Below are 16,564 nucleotides of genomic sequence, written 5' to 3'. Positions count from 1 at the left end.
CACTTACTCTTACTACAAGTAGTTGCAGAAAGAGCATAATGGCTAGCGCTATTATCAGTCGGAATATATATTGTGCATGAATTGTCATGTTATCTCCACATAGATACATTTATGCACCTGAAGGATAACAAATTATTATTTATCCAATTATATATATACATTTATATATATATAATAATTGTCTTATTAACACTTCTTCTCTCAAGAGCTCAAAGAATAGTGTCAATAGGAACCTTATCAAAGGCTCCTTCAATATCAAAAAATATACAGCCAATGCTACTTCTTTAACATTCATATATTTCTCTCTAATATATGAGACAAATTATATAAAGCATTATCCGTGGATTTGGCTGGTTGATAGGCATATTGAGAAGTAGACAGCAGCACTGTCATTAAAACAACCTCTCTAATATATCTATCAATGAGTTTCTCCGACTTCAGTAAAAAAGATGTGAGACTGATTGGTCTAAAAGATTTAGCCTCATAGTAATTATCTTTACCAATTTTTGGTATAAAAATTACTTTAGTGTTTCTCCAGGCAGTTGGCACATGCCCAAAAGCAATAGATGCTCTGTACATTCTGCAGAGAATTGGAGTAAGAATTTGTTTACCCTCCTTAAGGAGGGCTGGAACAATTCCATCCATACCAGGAGGTTTATATGGTTTGACGGAGTTTATAACCCATATAATTTTGTCATACGTGACCACCTTCCTGGCTAGATCCCACTTACTCTTACTACAAGTAGTTGCAGAAAGAGCATAATGGCTAGCGCTATTATCAGTCGGAATATATTTTCGAAAATGTACTTTAAGCATTTCAGCTAGAATTTCTTCCCAGATTCTGTAAATTTACCATTAGGTAGCTTGATGGTATTCAAACCAGTTTCTGTCTTTGGACATCATTTTGACCAACCTTGCCGTAGCAGGGATATTATTTATATCATCACAATACTTTCTCCAAGAGGCTCTCTTTGAATCTCTGATGGCTTTATTACAAGCAGTGAGTGCAGTTTTATATTCCTGTCACTAACTACTTTTTTTAGCTCTATTAAAAAGCCCTCTACAGCCTTTTCTCATTTTACTCAGCTCTTTTGACCACCAAGGCACTAATTTCTATGATTCTGCATTGGTAGTCTTACAATTTTGGGGAAAAGATTGGAGCATGACATGTTGCAGCTGGTCAACAGACAGCTCCAAATTGAGTATGGAGGAAAACTTTCCAAATTGACCAGATGTCAAGTCTTAAAGATCCTCTTTGAAGTAGCCCAATTAGTTAGCCTTGGATTTCTACTTACTGTTACTGTCATAATTGGTCCTGCAACAGTAAACATGATCAGACGGTGGTCTGACTACATGATTTCATCCGAGACCTTCCAGTCTTCAATGTGATCATAGCATGAGCTATTACATAATGTAATGTCAACAACCTCACTTCTATTAACAGTAACAAAAGTAGGTCCATTACCTTTGTTAAGAATGTACAGATTGTAATATAATATATATTCTAAAAGATCCACACCTTGTTTATTGCAATCACTGCTCCCCCATAAAACATGGTGAGCATTAGCATCAAAACCAAGGATGAGTTTCTTTTTACCCACGCTGCAATACTGGAGAAGTCACATTTTGACTTAGTTTCACTATAACTAGTAGGAGCTCTAACACCACTCAAGGCACTGACCAATAGCACATAGTTTTATGTAAGAAAAGGAGGTGGTCTGTGTTCTCGAAAAGGATACCGTCTTTCAAGAATTTCTGGCTCTTTTTGGCATTCATCATCAGTCTTTAGGGACACTTGGATGTTGTCATCTTCATCAGTGCACTCATCACAATTTTCGATGAAATCCACACACAGTTTCTGGTTTGAATGATGTCTTCACAGAAAATAATGTTCCAGTTCAGTTCCACAGTATTTTTACTACACTTGTAGATGATATGTATACATAATATCCATCTGTATACAGGGGATGCACCTGGTAACGAACAAATAGTTCCTTCCACAGACTTTCTGTCTCACTTTCAATGCCTTTGTTTTGGTTGATGAGCATAACACCTCGTTCCAAACACTCGTAGACGTTTAAAATTAAAATTGTATGGCTTACCACACCACACCTCATGCAGTGTTTTACCATCTACTGGAGTCGGACCTGTGTGGTTGAGAACAAGCACAGCAGTACTGCACGCCTCTGCCCACAGTTTCCTAGGATGAAACATAGCTTATGATGAAACATAGTGATTTTTACGTTCAGCTGCCCCATTTTGTTCAAGTGTTCCAACCATGGACACACACATCTCAATACCATGATCATTGAGAATTTTCTTCACAGCATTATTTACAAATTCAGTTCTGGAATCATACAGAATTTGCTTCATAACATGACCTGTCATTTTAATTTAGTTGAGGGAAATGTCGATGCAAGAAGCCACTTCACTTTTGGCTTTCAAGAAGAAGGCACGATAAAACTTTGTGAAATCATCTTTCATAGTCAGCATGCAATAACCCCCAACTGAGACGACTTCTATGAGTCCTACGACATCAGCATTGATTTTTTTCACCAGATTGTGTTGTTCTAATCATTCCAAATTTGAATAATTTTCTGTGGGACTTCCCATACACACACCCAACACAAAATTCAGTGTCACCAGCAGACAAAGAAATTCCTTGCTTCTTGAGAAACTTTTCAGTGTTTATTATTTTGATGTACCAACTACATGTGCATTATTTTGATCTACCAACATTACATTTATGTATATTATTTTGATGTACCAACTCTTGTGCATTAACTGGAGAGTATCACTCGAACTTGAAATGAATACTAGTATACACATTTTCTGTTTGTCTATAAAAAATTCATAATGAACAAACCGTTATGTGACTTTTGTCCAACTGCAACAGTCATACGATTTTTTTTACGTAGCAACATCTATTCACAAAAATCAGATTTTTTCTGAGAGCATGCGTTATGAAGAAGAGCTGATATTTCAAATGGGGAACATATCACACATCAGTGAGAAAGTTATGATTCCACTTACCATTGACTTTTGTTTTTACATTTATCCGATTACATCCATAGGCGAGAAGCTTCTCCCTACCAGCCGTACTGACAATCTCCAGTTGTTCAAATTTCTGGATATTCGCAAACACATTGCTATTCGGTGTCGTGGTGTGATGCTACCGAGTCCACAATCCATTAATCGGCTGCTTGTAGTAACATACATGACATCGTGGAGCCCAAAATTGGTAACGACGATGCACCTTTGTCAATTTTTCGTTGAAGAAAGTCGATTTCTTGTGACAGATTTTTCCACACAGGAAATAAAGGATTTTTGCTGTAGATCCAGTTTTCCCATGATTTTTCTGTCCTTGCTTCCATTTTTCTTCTTTCTTTTTTCAGTCTAAGTTTCTTCCCACTGGGAAAGGAATCCATTTTCATCATTCCATTTTCAATCCCGTGTGTAATGCTGAGCCGTCTAAACCGCTTTGTTGTTCAAATCCACACAGCCGTCTGTCAAGAGCTCGATTGACCATTCATCCAGCAGTACACCATCCCATACTGTCTTGAAGGCCAGGTACTCCTTTGGTAGTGTTGACATGATGCGAAACAGCAACATTGCACTGGGAACCTCACATTCCGAAATATGGCGAAGCTCGTCGTTTGCTTCAATGAATGTATTCTGGCAGTGACTGATGAAAGAAGCAACAATTTTTTTCTTGCTCCACTCTAGGTGAAAAAACTCTGTCCACAGCTGGTCTAGTCGATGCAATGATGACTTGTCATAGATTGCTAGTAGCTTCTTGTGCACGTTTTCAGAAAGTCAAAGTTTGTTTCATCTAGGCTCTGAGTTACGAGCAACAGTGCTTTTGCGTCACCTATGTTGAAGTCTTTTTTTGGATTAACGAAACTCAGCAGTCTCGGTGAGCGACAAATTTTCCTTTTCTCTTGGAGGAACTTTCTCTCCCATTACTTAATCCAAAAGTTTGTGGGTCTTCAACAGTAGCATCATTGACATCTTCCATCTTGTCCAATCTTTTTTACACTGAAATCTGCTGATCTGGAACCTAGAATGTCCATTGTAGTCATGTGGTTTCAATTCTGTCGAACGATCACACAGTGATAGTGTGTCCTAGAACCAATAAACTCTTGCGATTCACAAATGCAAGGTGTAGCAGAGTTTGTAGCACAATCAACATAACTAATCATTAACTTTAGTTAGTTGTGAAGTGAAATGAGCAACATGATGACCCTCTCGCACATACGCAACTTACTGTTCACAAGTACAAACATCGACTGGTGACAGAACGAACCAATTTGGCGGCATAATATAGGCAGTCACCAAGTTACCACAATATCACAATTCATCACTGTGGAAATACTTTTTTAAAAGGAGATGCAAGACTGTTGAACAATCAAAAACTTAATTTTTATTGTTTTAAAAAAATTACAGATCTTCCTGAACATTTTGATACCTTACTTTTTGTTCTACGAGCAGTGGAAATCAAGATAGATGGGAATATGTGTGACACAAAATTCAAATTTCACAAGTTTAAACTAACTTCGAGCCACGTGGCTTCATGTTTACCTCATATGTTTTGCATTTATATACATTTGTTGTTGTCTTTTTCCACCCCATCTACATTCGAATTCACTCTTGTGAGTCTTATTTCCTTTTTTTTTCATTGAGTTTAAGAAAACAAACAAACAAACAAACTTTTATTTTGTTTGTTTACATATGCATTTCATGCACGTGACTCAGTGAGTCTATCAAGTTCTTTTGTGTTACATTACAGTTTGGTTTATAATTATTTCACAATTATTTTTTCATGAGTGGTTATTTATTAGAGTAGTTATTGTTCAGTGAAAAAACCCTTTAATTAATCATATTAGAAACATATATAAGTTACAAAAACCAGGGTTACAACAATTTAAATCGACTGTTTTTTTTACTGATTTAAATCAATTTATCTCACATATGAAAAAAATATGTTTTATTATTACTATTATTATATTTATTATTGTATTTTCAAAAAATGTTATTTATAGTATTAAAATATATATTAATATACATATATATATTAAATATCAGAGATGCTGTAGTTGTGCCAATTTAGCTGACAAATAGTTGCTCAAGATTTACAATGATGTTAGGGATGTAAAGCTGACTTAGAAAATCAGACAGCTTGCATGGCAATTCGATGGATGAATATCCATAATGAACAAATTGTGTGTGTGTTATCAAACACTGTGGTTAAGTCAGGGCCATAACTAGGGGGGAGCAGACGGGTCTCGTGCCCTGGGCGCTGGACCAGAGGGGGCATAAATTTTATTCTCAAACCTCTCCTTCAACACTACAAGGGAGCGCCAAAATGTGCACTTGCCCCGGGTGATTAAGCATCTAGTTGCAGCCCTGGGTTAAGTCATCCATGTTGATATTATTGAAACATCTGGTTCATCACTTACTATTTTACTGCACACCAACTCCAGTCATATATCACCATATGGCAATTTACGACCAGGGGAGTTGGGTTTGAAATGAAGACACCATCCATCGCTAGTCGCCCCAGGTTCGGTGGGTAAAGAACTTGCTTCTGATGTTCTATGCCTGCATTCAAATCTATGGACCTTGATGGTAACCTTCATAGTGGAAGATGAGCATCCTACCACTGCGCCTATTAGCAAATTTGGTTTTAGTTCAGTGAAATCAACAGGCGAAAACTTAATGTAAAATATCAAGTTTTGTTACAGATAATAACTGCAAATATGGTTTCTTCCAGAAAGACTCTGGATGAAAAGCTTGGCTTTTTGGCTGACTTACATATGGGTATAGTGCCCACATTTTAAACCTGCTAGCTAAAGATTTGATCAAAACTGATGTAACAAACAAAGCATGTTATAAGTTCAGTATATTTAAATATTTCCACAATCATCATCTCTCGAAAGATGATAATCGTCTCATGATAATCGTCTTCGCCGTCGTTGGGAACGGACGTGCTATTATCGCGCTCCGCTCACCGACACGCCAGTGCGCCATTTTGTGTCTTTCTTTGTGTTTTTCTTCGTTCTCGTGAGTTTTACTTAGCGTGTTGTTTATTTTTGGGTCATATTCTGCGGTGATTTTCTTTTTTTTTTAGCGCACGTTGGATTGTGAGATAAGTGGTTTTTTTTTTTTATATTGCTCTCATTTTTTTTTAAATTTTCGTTGTGTATTTTCGATCGACTTATATTTATTTTTCTCGTTCGCATTTCATTTTCGTTGTTTTTTCGCCAGGTTCGCTCGCTTCTTTGATATAAGTTCGTAGGTTTTGGACGTTAGTGTTAGCAAACAGTGTATACTTTTTCCCGGGTACTCTCAATAACGTTGTTTTCCTTCCATTTGGGCCTATTGTTGTAGTGTTAGTGTTTTGAGATAGTTAGCTAAGTTGTTAGTTAGTTAGAGTCGATAGTTAGTTAGAGTTGTAATTCTAATAAGTATAAATTGTACTTCGTAGCTTAATACTTTTTTTAGAGGGTGTTGTATTCTTTATATACATATTTATTTTATTCTTCGTGATTTAGTGCTGAGCATTCTACTTTACGTAATTTTTTCGTATAATCTCTTACGTATATTTTGCATAGTAATGTATTTTACATTATTTTAATTTCCAGTTAACGTTTCTCATTTTCGTATTGTTAAGTATTATTATTATTATCTAGCTTTAGCAATAGTGTTAGTATGCCTCGACCTCGACTAGTGTTGTGTAGAGCTTGCGACGGGAGGTTTCCCTGGTCTAGGGGTATAGTAGCTGATTGTTTCAATTGTAAGGGGTGCTTGGATAGAAAAAGGCTGGAACACGAGGTCGAAGCTTTACGGGAAAAAGTTAGGGTGCTAGAGGGTCCGGTTATAACGGACCCTCTGGTCGTCGAGCCACCTGTTGATGAAGAAGCAATCTCCACGAACAACGACATTTTAGAGGGCGAATGGGTGGTCGTGGATGAGGTAGAGGGGGATAGTGATAGGGGTTTAATCATCGGCGATTCTATGGTTAGGGAACTTGGGAACCGAGTGTGTAGGGATTTTCGGGGTTTCGAGCGCTGTTGTCTTCCTGGGGGGAAGATTGGCAACGTTCGAGACGTTTTTCATCGCCGAAAGTTGCCCTTGCGGGTGATTCTGTGGGTGGGAACAAATCAGGTAGGAGCGAATATTAGTGAGTCTCTGTCAGAGTACCGGGATTTACTATTATCCGCTAGGGAGGGGGGTTCAGATGTGGCAGTGATTCCAGTGCTGCCAAGGGGTAGTAGGGGATATAGGAGTAGGATCCACCAATTCAATATAGGCCTGAAGGACATTTGCTCCTCACTTGGGGTCACGTTCTTGGAGCTTCCCGCATTTACCGATAGGTGGCTTCGTTCGGATGGGATCCATCTAAATAAGAGAGGGGTCTGGGAGGTTTACGATAGTCTTAGGTCAGGTTTTTTACTCCCAGACCACGTAGTCGGGAATGCGGGTTAGTTAATGATAATCACAACAGTACTGACGGGGAATTACCCACCTCTGACTTCGATGGCTTCTCGATTGACAACAAACCACCGGGCAAATTAAAATGTGTGTTAATAAATGCCAGGAGCTTGGGTAACAAGAAAGATTTTTTAGAAACTATGATAGTTGTGGAGGACTTGGATCTTATAGCCATTACAGAATCTTGGGCAAACGATGGGGATGAATCTTTCTTACACATCTCCGGATACGATACTTTTTTGAGAAATAGATCTGATAGGAAAGGGGGTGGAGTGTTGATATACGTGAAATCATGTTTGAAGGCTAGAGAGTGTAACGTACAGAGAAGTGATATTGAAACCATATGGGTTGAACTTGAGAACAAAAGACGTCATAAGCTTATTGTTGGGGTTTGTTACAATCCACCGAATAGGGATCAAAACTACATCGCCAAAATGCACGATGAAATTTCCTACATGTGTAAGCGAAAGAGGGTTCTCATACTAGGGGATTTCAATTACCCGGGTATTGATTGGGAGAACCTTTCATCTGGAAATCAGTATGAAAGAGACTTTCTTAAGTTGGTGCTCGAAAATTTTTTGTATCAGCATGTATCAGAAGCCACTAGGGGTACTGCTATTTTGGATTTAGTTCTTACTAGTTCTGAGGATCTAGTTGAACATGTTTCGGTGGGGGAAGAGTTTTCTTCCAGTGATCATCGTATCGTCAGATTTCACTGTAACTTTTCCTCGGGTAAGGTTGATAACAAAAGATTGGTTCCTTGTTTTCGGAGAACTAACTTTGATGTTTTGCGAAGAAGGTTAGCGGAAGTTTTCAAAGACCGGTTGGAATCAGTAGGGGTGGTAAGTCAATGGGAAGAATTTAGTACGAAGCTGTCCTCTGTTTTGCACGACGTCATACCCTTTGTTCGAAAAAAGCGTGTTTGTACATCACACCCTCTATGGTTCACGGATAGCGTGCGGAACCTTTATCTTGAAAAGAAAAGAGCATTCAGAGAGTATAAAAGTGGACGAGGTGACCTATCATTGTTTACTGATAAAAGAAGACTGTTGAAGAAAGCGATAAGGGATAGTAAAAAGCAAGTTGAATCTAGGTTGGCAGATAACATTGGCTCTGACCCAAAATCATTTTTTCGATACGTCAATAATGGATGTAAGGGGACAGTTGGCCCCCTCTCGATAGGAGGCTCAAAAGTAGAGAGCAATGTAGGCATGTGTAGTGCTTTCAATGACTTTTTCGCGTCGGTTTTTAATGGAGATAATGATATTCGATATACGGGTGTTGCATGGGGTAATAAAACGCTCAACGATATTCAAGTGGAAGACGTGGAGGTCCTAAATCTTCTAAGAAATGTATGTGCAAGCAAAGCACCAGGACCAGATGATATCTATCCCAGGGTTCTCAGGGAAGGTGCTAATGAATTGTTGGGGCCAGTCGCACAGATATACAGGAGTAGTGTTGCTGAGGGTATCGTCCCGAGAGATTGGAAACTGGCTAACGTTGTTCCGATATTTAAGAAGGGTAGTAGAGAAGTGGTGTCTAATTATCGTCCAGTGAGTTTGACGAGCTCCCTCTCGAAAATTTTGGAAATTATCATCAAAAGGCAGTTTGTGAAGTGGATAGACGAGAATAATGTATTGTCGGATAATCAGCATGGGTTCAGGAAGGGGAAGTCATGTGTAACTAACCTCCTTTGCTTCTATGATTACGTGACTAAGGCTTTGGGTAAGAGCAAAAATGTCGACGTTGTTTACCTTGATTTCCAGAAGGCATTCGATCGGGTCCAACATGGCAAACTCTTGAAGCGTTTACACGAGATTGGAATAGGGGGCAACTTGCTGAATTGGATAGAATCGTGGTTAAGAGATAGGTCGCAACGAGTTATGGTGAACGGGGAATTCTCTGGTTGGACAGACGTCACAAGTGGAGTTCCTCAGGGAAGTGTCCTTGGCCCCATACTTTTTTCACTTTTTATCGATAAACTCGATCAGGGTATCGATGGAATTACTAGCAAATTCGCAGATGATGTGAAGCTAATGGGGGTAATCGGGAATGAAAGCGATAGGGAGTTGCTCCAGACCAACTTAAACAAGATTGCAGCATGGGCAAATGAATGGAGCATGACGTTTAGCGTAGATAAGTGCATGGTCGCTCATTTTGGTTCGAACAACCAACGGTTCTCTTACGAGTTGAATGGTGTCACTATCCCGGATGCAACTAGAGTCACCGATTTGGGAATTCTCATTGACGAGCGACTTAAGTTTTCTGAACATTGTTCAGCGGTTGTCAAAAAATCGAATAGAATGCTTGGTCTCATTTTCAAAAAGGTCTCTTCGCGTTCTCCTAAAGTCATTCTTCCTCTTTTTCGAGGCTTAGTTCGTCCTGGACTGGAGTATGCTGTAAGGTTTTGGAGACCATACCTACAGAGGCACATAGACTTGGTTGAAGGGGTGCAGAGAAGAGCTACGCGTGTCCTTATTGGCACACAGGGCTTGAGTTATGAAGAAAGACTTCATTTTTTGAATATGTTTACATTGGATGAACGCAGGTGTCGAGGAGATATGATCGAAGTGTTCAAAATTTTCAATGGGATGGATAGGATGGACCATGAACTTTTAGTACACCGCCAATCGACTGCTTTTACAAGGGGACACCAGTATCGATTGGTGAGGGACAATGCAAGGTTATGGTGTCGCAGGGAATTTTTCTCCAATAGGGTTGTTAATAAATGGAATAGCTTACCCCCGGAGGTAGTAAATTGTAACACAATTGACACGTTTAAAAAGAAATACGATAAACATGTTGGGGTAAATCGAGAAGCTATCCATTCTTAGAATAAGACAACCATAAGTAATCTTTATGGGCATCGTATAATATTTTATCATGTGTATATATTGTTTGTAATTTGTGTTAATTGCATTTTTAATTGGGTTGCTGTATTTTTGAAACATATGACAACCATATTTTTATGGGCATCTTTTTATCAGCCACCTCGTTGGGCATTTTGCCTGTTGTGGCGTTGTATTTGTATTTGTATTTGTATTTGAAAGCATGGTATCATGCAGAATGTGGAAGTGCATTGATACTTCCTATAGAGGCATGATGGAATACTTATTCATTCTCTTGAATGTTAAAATTGGTCAGCTGTTACCAAATTTTGTGAAGACCACAGATCTCGAATAGATAGTGACATCTCCAGTGAAATCGTAAATATTGATTCAAAAAGAAATGTTGAGTACATGATTGCAGTTCTGAGATCGATAGCCAAAACTACTGATTTTGTACAAAAGAACAACTCTAGGTTTTTCCACTTTGGCTCCCTAGCTGAATGGATATTCTTAACTAGCATGGAAAAGCTGCAATTCAAGATAAAGAAGCATCAACATCCAACAATAAAAAGGTTTTGTCTTCACCATATGAAAATAGATATGAACAATCACATTAACAGATGCACACTTTGCTGCATTTATTCTAAGTTAATCAGTTAATTTCTAATATGGAAATTGATGTCACGGAAGAAGACATCATGGTATCGCCTATTCTAGGAAAATATAGATTAATGACTAGTGTGTTAGTAATATATATATTTACACATATATATTTTGTTTAAAAAAATCATTAAAATAAAAAAAATGATTTAATCAAAATTTAAAGTGATTTGAATCAAAAAATCTGATTTAAATAAAATAAAAATTTTAATAAAAAAAAAATTAACAACCTTGACCTAGATTGTGTGATGGTAAAGAAAAAATATTGAAGATGCGAATGTATTGAAGATATTAAAAGATTTCAAGTTATGTGCATGCAATAGTTCTCCAGTGAATATTATCAGTGCGATTACAATCTCAACAATGAATATAAAACCATTTTCATGAAATGGGAAAATCCCATTGAAATATCACTGAAAACAATAGAGGCAATGCAAAATTCATATTCACGTGTAGTGTTGTTGTTTGGGACTTTTGTTGCAAATTCCAGTGTTGTGGTGATGGGTATCAGAAATAAGTTTACACCTAGTAAATGAGAAGAGAACCTGTGATTTTCAAAAGATTTTTCTTCGAAACATAACAGTGTGTTATGCACTTGCATGTAGGGTTTAAGCTAGATAAAAAATTCCTTTAGTAAAAAAGCAAAAATGGGGGAAAAGCTTTAGCAAAATGCTACAATGCTAATGATTGATGGTTTGATGCCTACTCATTTCGTACCTCCTGTACGCATTTTTGCAAAAGTGGCTACTACTTCTTTCACATTCTAAGACTTTCTTTTGCATTTTGCAAAAAATGCGACCGTAGCTTAAACCCTGCTTGCATGTCTATGCAATGAGATTTGTTGTTGATGATTGTGGAAAATTTTTTCGTCTACTCAAACTTTTGCCCACTTCGGACATATTAATGCTTATTTTCTCAACAAAAATTGTAATCATGTTTTTTGTATCGCCCTTATACGAATTTTATTCATGCTAATGTCATGACTTATTCATTAAAAAAAACGATATTGAGATTTTTTTTACCATCAAGTCAAAAATCAATGAGCTCTCGACTATTATTGTCAACTAATCTTTTTTTGTCGATTTTCTTGAGTCAGTTGCTAATTTGTCTCAAATATTACTCACAGAACACATTAAATACAGACTGAAAAATAAATTCGAGTAAATTTTTGCCATATTAGTTCCCCAATCTGTTGCTTTTTTTCAACTTGCGGTGTGTTGAGCATTTGAAGCGGCGGGCAGCATCTCAAAGCATTAAAATGGCAAATTATAATATGAAAACATGATGAAAATGTTAAAAACTGATTATATTATTGAACATTGAGGTTATTCCCATAAATCTGTATGGTATTGGGTTTGAGAAAAAAATAATTTCTTCAAAATTCATACTTCACAATCTTTAAACGAGTTTTTCTCAAAACATCAATTTTCGTCGTTGTGCACGATATCTCATGAACTATGTTTCCTATTTCCATGAAATTTGTCTGGTATGTGTCCCTTGCCTAGGTGCATAAAATGCACTAGAATCATACACATCTCCATTGAAATTTAAAATTTTTATTAAAATTTAAATTTTGGGTTAAAAATGTAAAATTTGTTAACCAGGTTTTTTATAATTTTTAAAAATATTTTCACTTTATATATCTGAAAGAGGCTAGTTTATTGCATTAAACAAACATTTTAGGGCACAAAACAGTTTTTTTATGTAGAAATTCAAATTTGGGCAGATGAAACTGCACTCACAGTAATGGTGCGTATGATTTTTTTTTTTCAACTTTTACTTGCATACAAAAACAATTTTCAACTTTTACTTGTACACAAAAACAAACAAAGAAATATTTTGAAAATTTGATGGATGCACATCAAATTAAACATACTTTAAATGTGACCCCGAAAAATTTGAATAAATTGGGTAAATCAGGAATGTTTAAACATATGCTACGTTTTTCTGCATTTCTCAACCACTAATCCTGTGTCCCTTAAATGGGAGATTAGCTCACATTCATGCTTTAAAGTTGGAAAACCACAGAAAATCAAGTTCGGCTGATCACCATTGTGCTACCTTCGGAAGGAAGATATCAAACCTGGGTCTTTGTGATGCTAGTCCATTATGAAGTCTACACAACTATATAGCGACAGTGTCAGGTTGGAGATTTCACTGTTTTCATAATTCTTCTAATATTTTATAGGAAATCAAGAAAAAATTCTCATGTGCGTGGCCTGACATATGGATTTGCTCAAAGTATACCATCTTTTGCTTATGCTGCCTCCGTATATTATGGAACTTACCTGACTGCAGATCCTGATGAAAAGTTTCCTTATGGAAACCTTTTCAAGTATGTAAATTTCTAAAATATTTTCATAACAATTTCTCAAAACCTCCATCTAATCTGAACCAGTAGCATAGCCAGGTTTTGGTCAGTGGTGGAGTGAAATTTGGAAAGGTTTTTTTTTTTTGTTCCTGCTTTAGGTGCAAACTTAAAATTACACAATAGTAGAAAGAACTTGAAGTCAACACCGTCTTAACATATGGGCCCACCTGGGCATGTCACTGGGGCCTCAGAAAAATGAGAAGTACAGTATAACATCAATTATCCGAACACATCGGGACGAAGGGTGTTTGGAAAAATGAAAAGTTCGGAAAATCAATTTCGAAACTAATTTGATAACACAAAGGAATAAATTGAAATTCAGCAACAAAAACCTTAAAATAATTAAAAACCCTGTGATAAAGGGTGATTGACTTATAACCGACTTATTCTGAAAAGTAAATGAAAAAAGCCAGTGCATCATAAAAGCAAAAGTGAATCCATCTTTAATTGCTTCAACTTTCTTATACAACATTTTGCCGTCTCATCCCGTAATAATTTCAACATTAAAAATTGAAGCGAATCAGCATTAGAACGCGATTCTAACCACATGAGACATTTTGTGAAACACTGTTCTGCCTCACTGTGCGTTATTACATCTGCCGCTGGTTCATCTTCATCACTTTCTCAGTCATCCGGATTAACTTGATCCTTCACTTTCGTAATTATTTCTCCGTCATCCAAAAAATTATATCCCAGATCGTTACTATCAATTTTCAATCACTGCGATACATCCTTTCATGAATTGACAGAACTGGAATACATGGAGTTCCTGAAGCATATCTAAGCATTCTTTTGAATCTGGAAGATTTTGATCATCTTCAGTGGTTATGTTAAAACCATGAAAATACGAACATAACTTTCTAAACCTTTGCAATACTTTTTTGAACCTCTGCTGTTTTCAAACTGGCTGCAAAATTTTCTATTTTAACGCAATTTTTTTTTAAATCACTGATGGTTGCCACACCTAGTCCACATTCAGCTGCAAGTGTCCTCACACCATCACCTGCTTTCAATCTTTTCACTATTCCCACTTTTTTTTAAAATGTTTAAAGCAACACGTTTTCGTTTTGTCGCTATTCTGCACTTGAGAGAGACGAAAAGGGTTGACACTGTTAAAGCTAATGAAAGATTAAAAAATACATATCTGTTTTAAACAAGCTAGGAAAGATACTCCTCCCCCACCTCCAGACAAAACTGTGATAAGAACTGTTTTGTTGTCCAGAAGACCCTTACCTCCCTTTCATTAAGGCACACCCCCAGGATTAAGATGAATTCATAGACGAGAATAAAAAGATGACAGCTAAATCTGCTCCTATTCATGCGTTTGTTTGCTTATCAATTGTTTGTAACTGCATACACTGTACTCAGATCCGCCATTGTTTACATATATAGTGCACAGGTACAGTATGTACAATTGTTTGGAAGTGGATTATTGTACAATAGAACGAGGTTATCGAGTTGGGAGATGAGAGGTTTTTTTTTCTAGTTCCACGAAAATACCAACTGTGTTCAGCATCGTTGACTATGGAAAACTGAAAATGAGTTAAGTTGAAAAGATGTTCAGTTGACTGAGTTATTTGAAAAATTGATGTTTGGATAATTGATGTTCTACTGTATTGATGTATTACTGTATTACCAAGAAAATTTTTCAAAAATTTGCTTGGTGGGGCCTCAGAAAAACCACTTGGCCCAGGGGCCCATGATGCTCTTTACCATTTAAAGGCAGAACTATGAACAAGTCACTTATTGTTTTGAAATTTGGAATTCAGGGTCCTTTTGCATACCTATACATAGATCAACTTTGAAATTTGAAAAAATTTCAAAAAAAAGAAAAAAAATTTTTCTTTTTTTCACGATGTTCCATAAATGGAACATTGGCACTTGGGGAGAGGTGAAAGCGGAAAGTGGTATCGCCTATAATCTCACAATTATTTACTTCTGGAGTACACAGTTATCACACGAAATTTTCTATTTTCTACTACAAATTCAAATTTGTAACGCACTGGCTTTTTTGACATGAAAATGTGTGTGTGTATGTGAGTGCAGAAAATTCAAAATTTTTTCTAATGTCAATGATAAAAGAAAGAAAACATATATTTGATGGACCCGTTTGTCACATTTCTAGCATTTATACACATTTTTGGCAAACCGCACACCGTCCTTGCATCGCAGACACAATATAATGGCCATCAGATGACCTGACATCTTTTTTTCAGTTGACAATGTGAACCTGGATGATTAATTAACCCCTGCTTTGTTTGTAAAAGGTTCATTGTTGCTTCTCTTCGGAATTCCATATCCATATTCGGAATAAATCATCCAACGTGCTATAATGGTCATATGGCAAATCTTTTCCAATGGAATCCAGAGCCGATGTTTGTATCGGATTGTGAAAAAAACTTTTTATCCCATGCAATAATTTTTTCTTTCGGATTGTTCAAAACTGTTTCGCCTTTTCTTGAAACTTTCATACTAGTTGATACTAGATTATTTTCAAGATTATCATCTTCATCCATGATGTTCCCATTTTCATTAGCATGTAATTGGAATATATTTATATCCTCTAATTGGGAATCTGAAAAGCTTCTAAACATCTTACAGCTTCTTTTAATGTGAGATATCTTTTTGATATGGTTACACTCAACTGAACACAAGACTAACATTGTCGAACTCGGTTTGATTAGTCTGCAGTTCGCAAAAACATACATTTCTAAGAATGCAAGAATAAAAAGTACTCACAAAATATAAACAATCCACCCCAGAAAGCACATTACCCAGAATTAGCCCCTATACACATGTCAAACGATGACAACAAGCTGAGGTTTGACCGGGAAAATCGAAGCACCGCATTACACATTAGATATCTCTAGAATCCTGCTCTCTTGAAAGGCCAATGTTCCATAAATGGAACATGCATTTTTGAAACCACGTAGCTCTTTAACGTTTAACAGAACAAAGAAACTAATTGATTTACTTTGATTGATGTATTAAGTGGTAGAAACACACAAAATAATTTTCAATTTACTTAAAAATTGGAATTTTGGCTAATTTTAATCAAAATGGGGAAAAAATGCTCAAAAAATGTCAAATTTCAAAATTCTGTCGAAAAAGTTTATATCAACCTGAAGTTTCTGAATTTATTTCAAAAAATACTTTGAACTCTCCTCTATATACAATAAAAAACCGGAAAAGTTTGAATCAATTTTTATTT

At 36.6% G+C, this 16,564-nt stretch overlaps 1 protein-coding gene across 3 annotated transcripts in view; it reads left to right on the top strand.

Annotated features, from left to right (window-relative positions):
* LOC149088330 (ATP-dependent translocase ABCB1-like) overlaps window positions 1-16,564 on the top strand; it is a 532,351-nt gene that overhangs the window by 435,546 nt on the left and 80,241 nt on the right. For all 3 annotated transcript variants that reach the window (XM_089247148.1, XM_089247163.1, XM_089247155.1), the window contains exon 23: window positions 13,171-13,317. In XM_089247148.1, coding sequence (XP_089103274.1) covers window positions 13,171-13,317 — 147 coding nt within the window. The remainder of the gene's footprint in view (window positions 1-13,170; window positions 13,318-16,564) is intronic.

The sequence above is a fragment of the Pholcus phalangioides genome, unplaced genomic scaffold (genome assembly GCF_987345545.1).
Source record: "Pholcus phalangioides strain wild (caught in Gottingen) unplaced genomic scaffold, Ppha-v1.0 ptg000003l_1, whole genome shotgun sequence".
NCBI lineage: Eukaryota > Metazoa > Arthropoda > Arachnida > Araneae > Pholcidae > Pholcus > Pholcus phalangioides.
The sequence above is the reverse complement of the archived record's forward strand: the minus strand, read 5'-3'. Positions and strand labels throughout refer to the sequence as shown.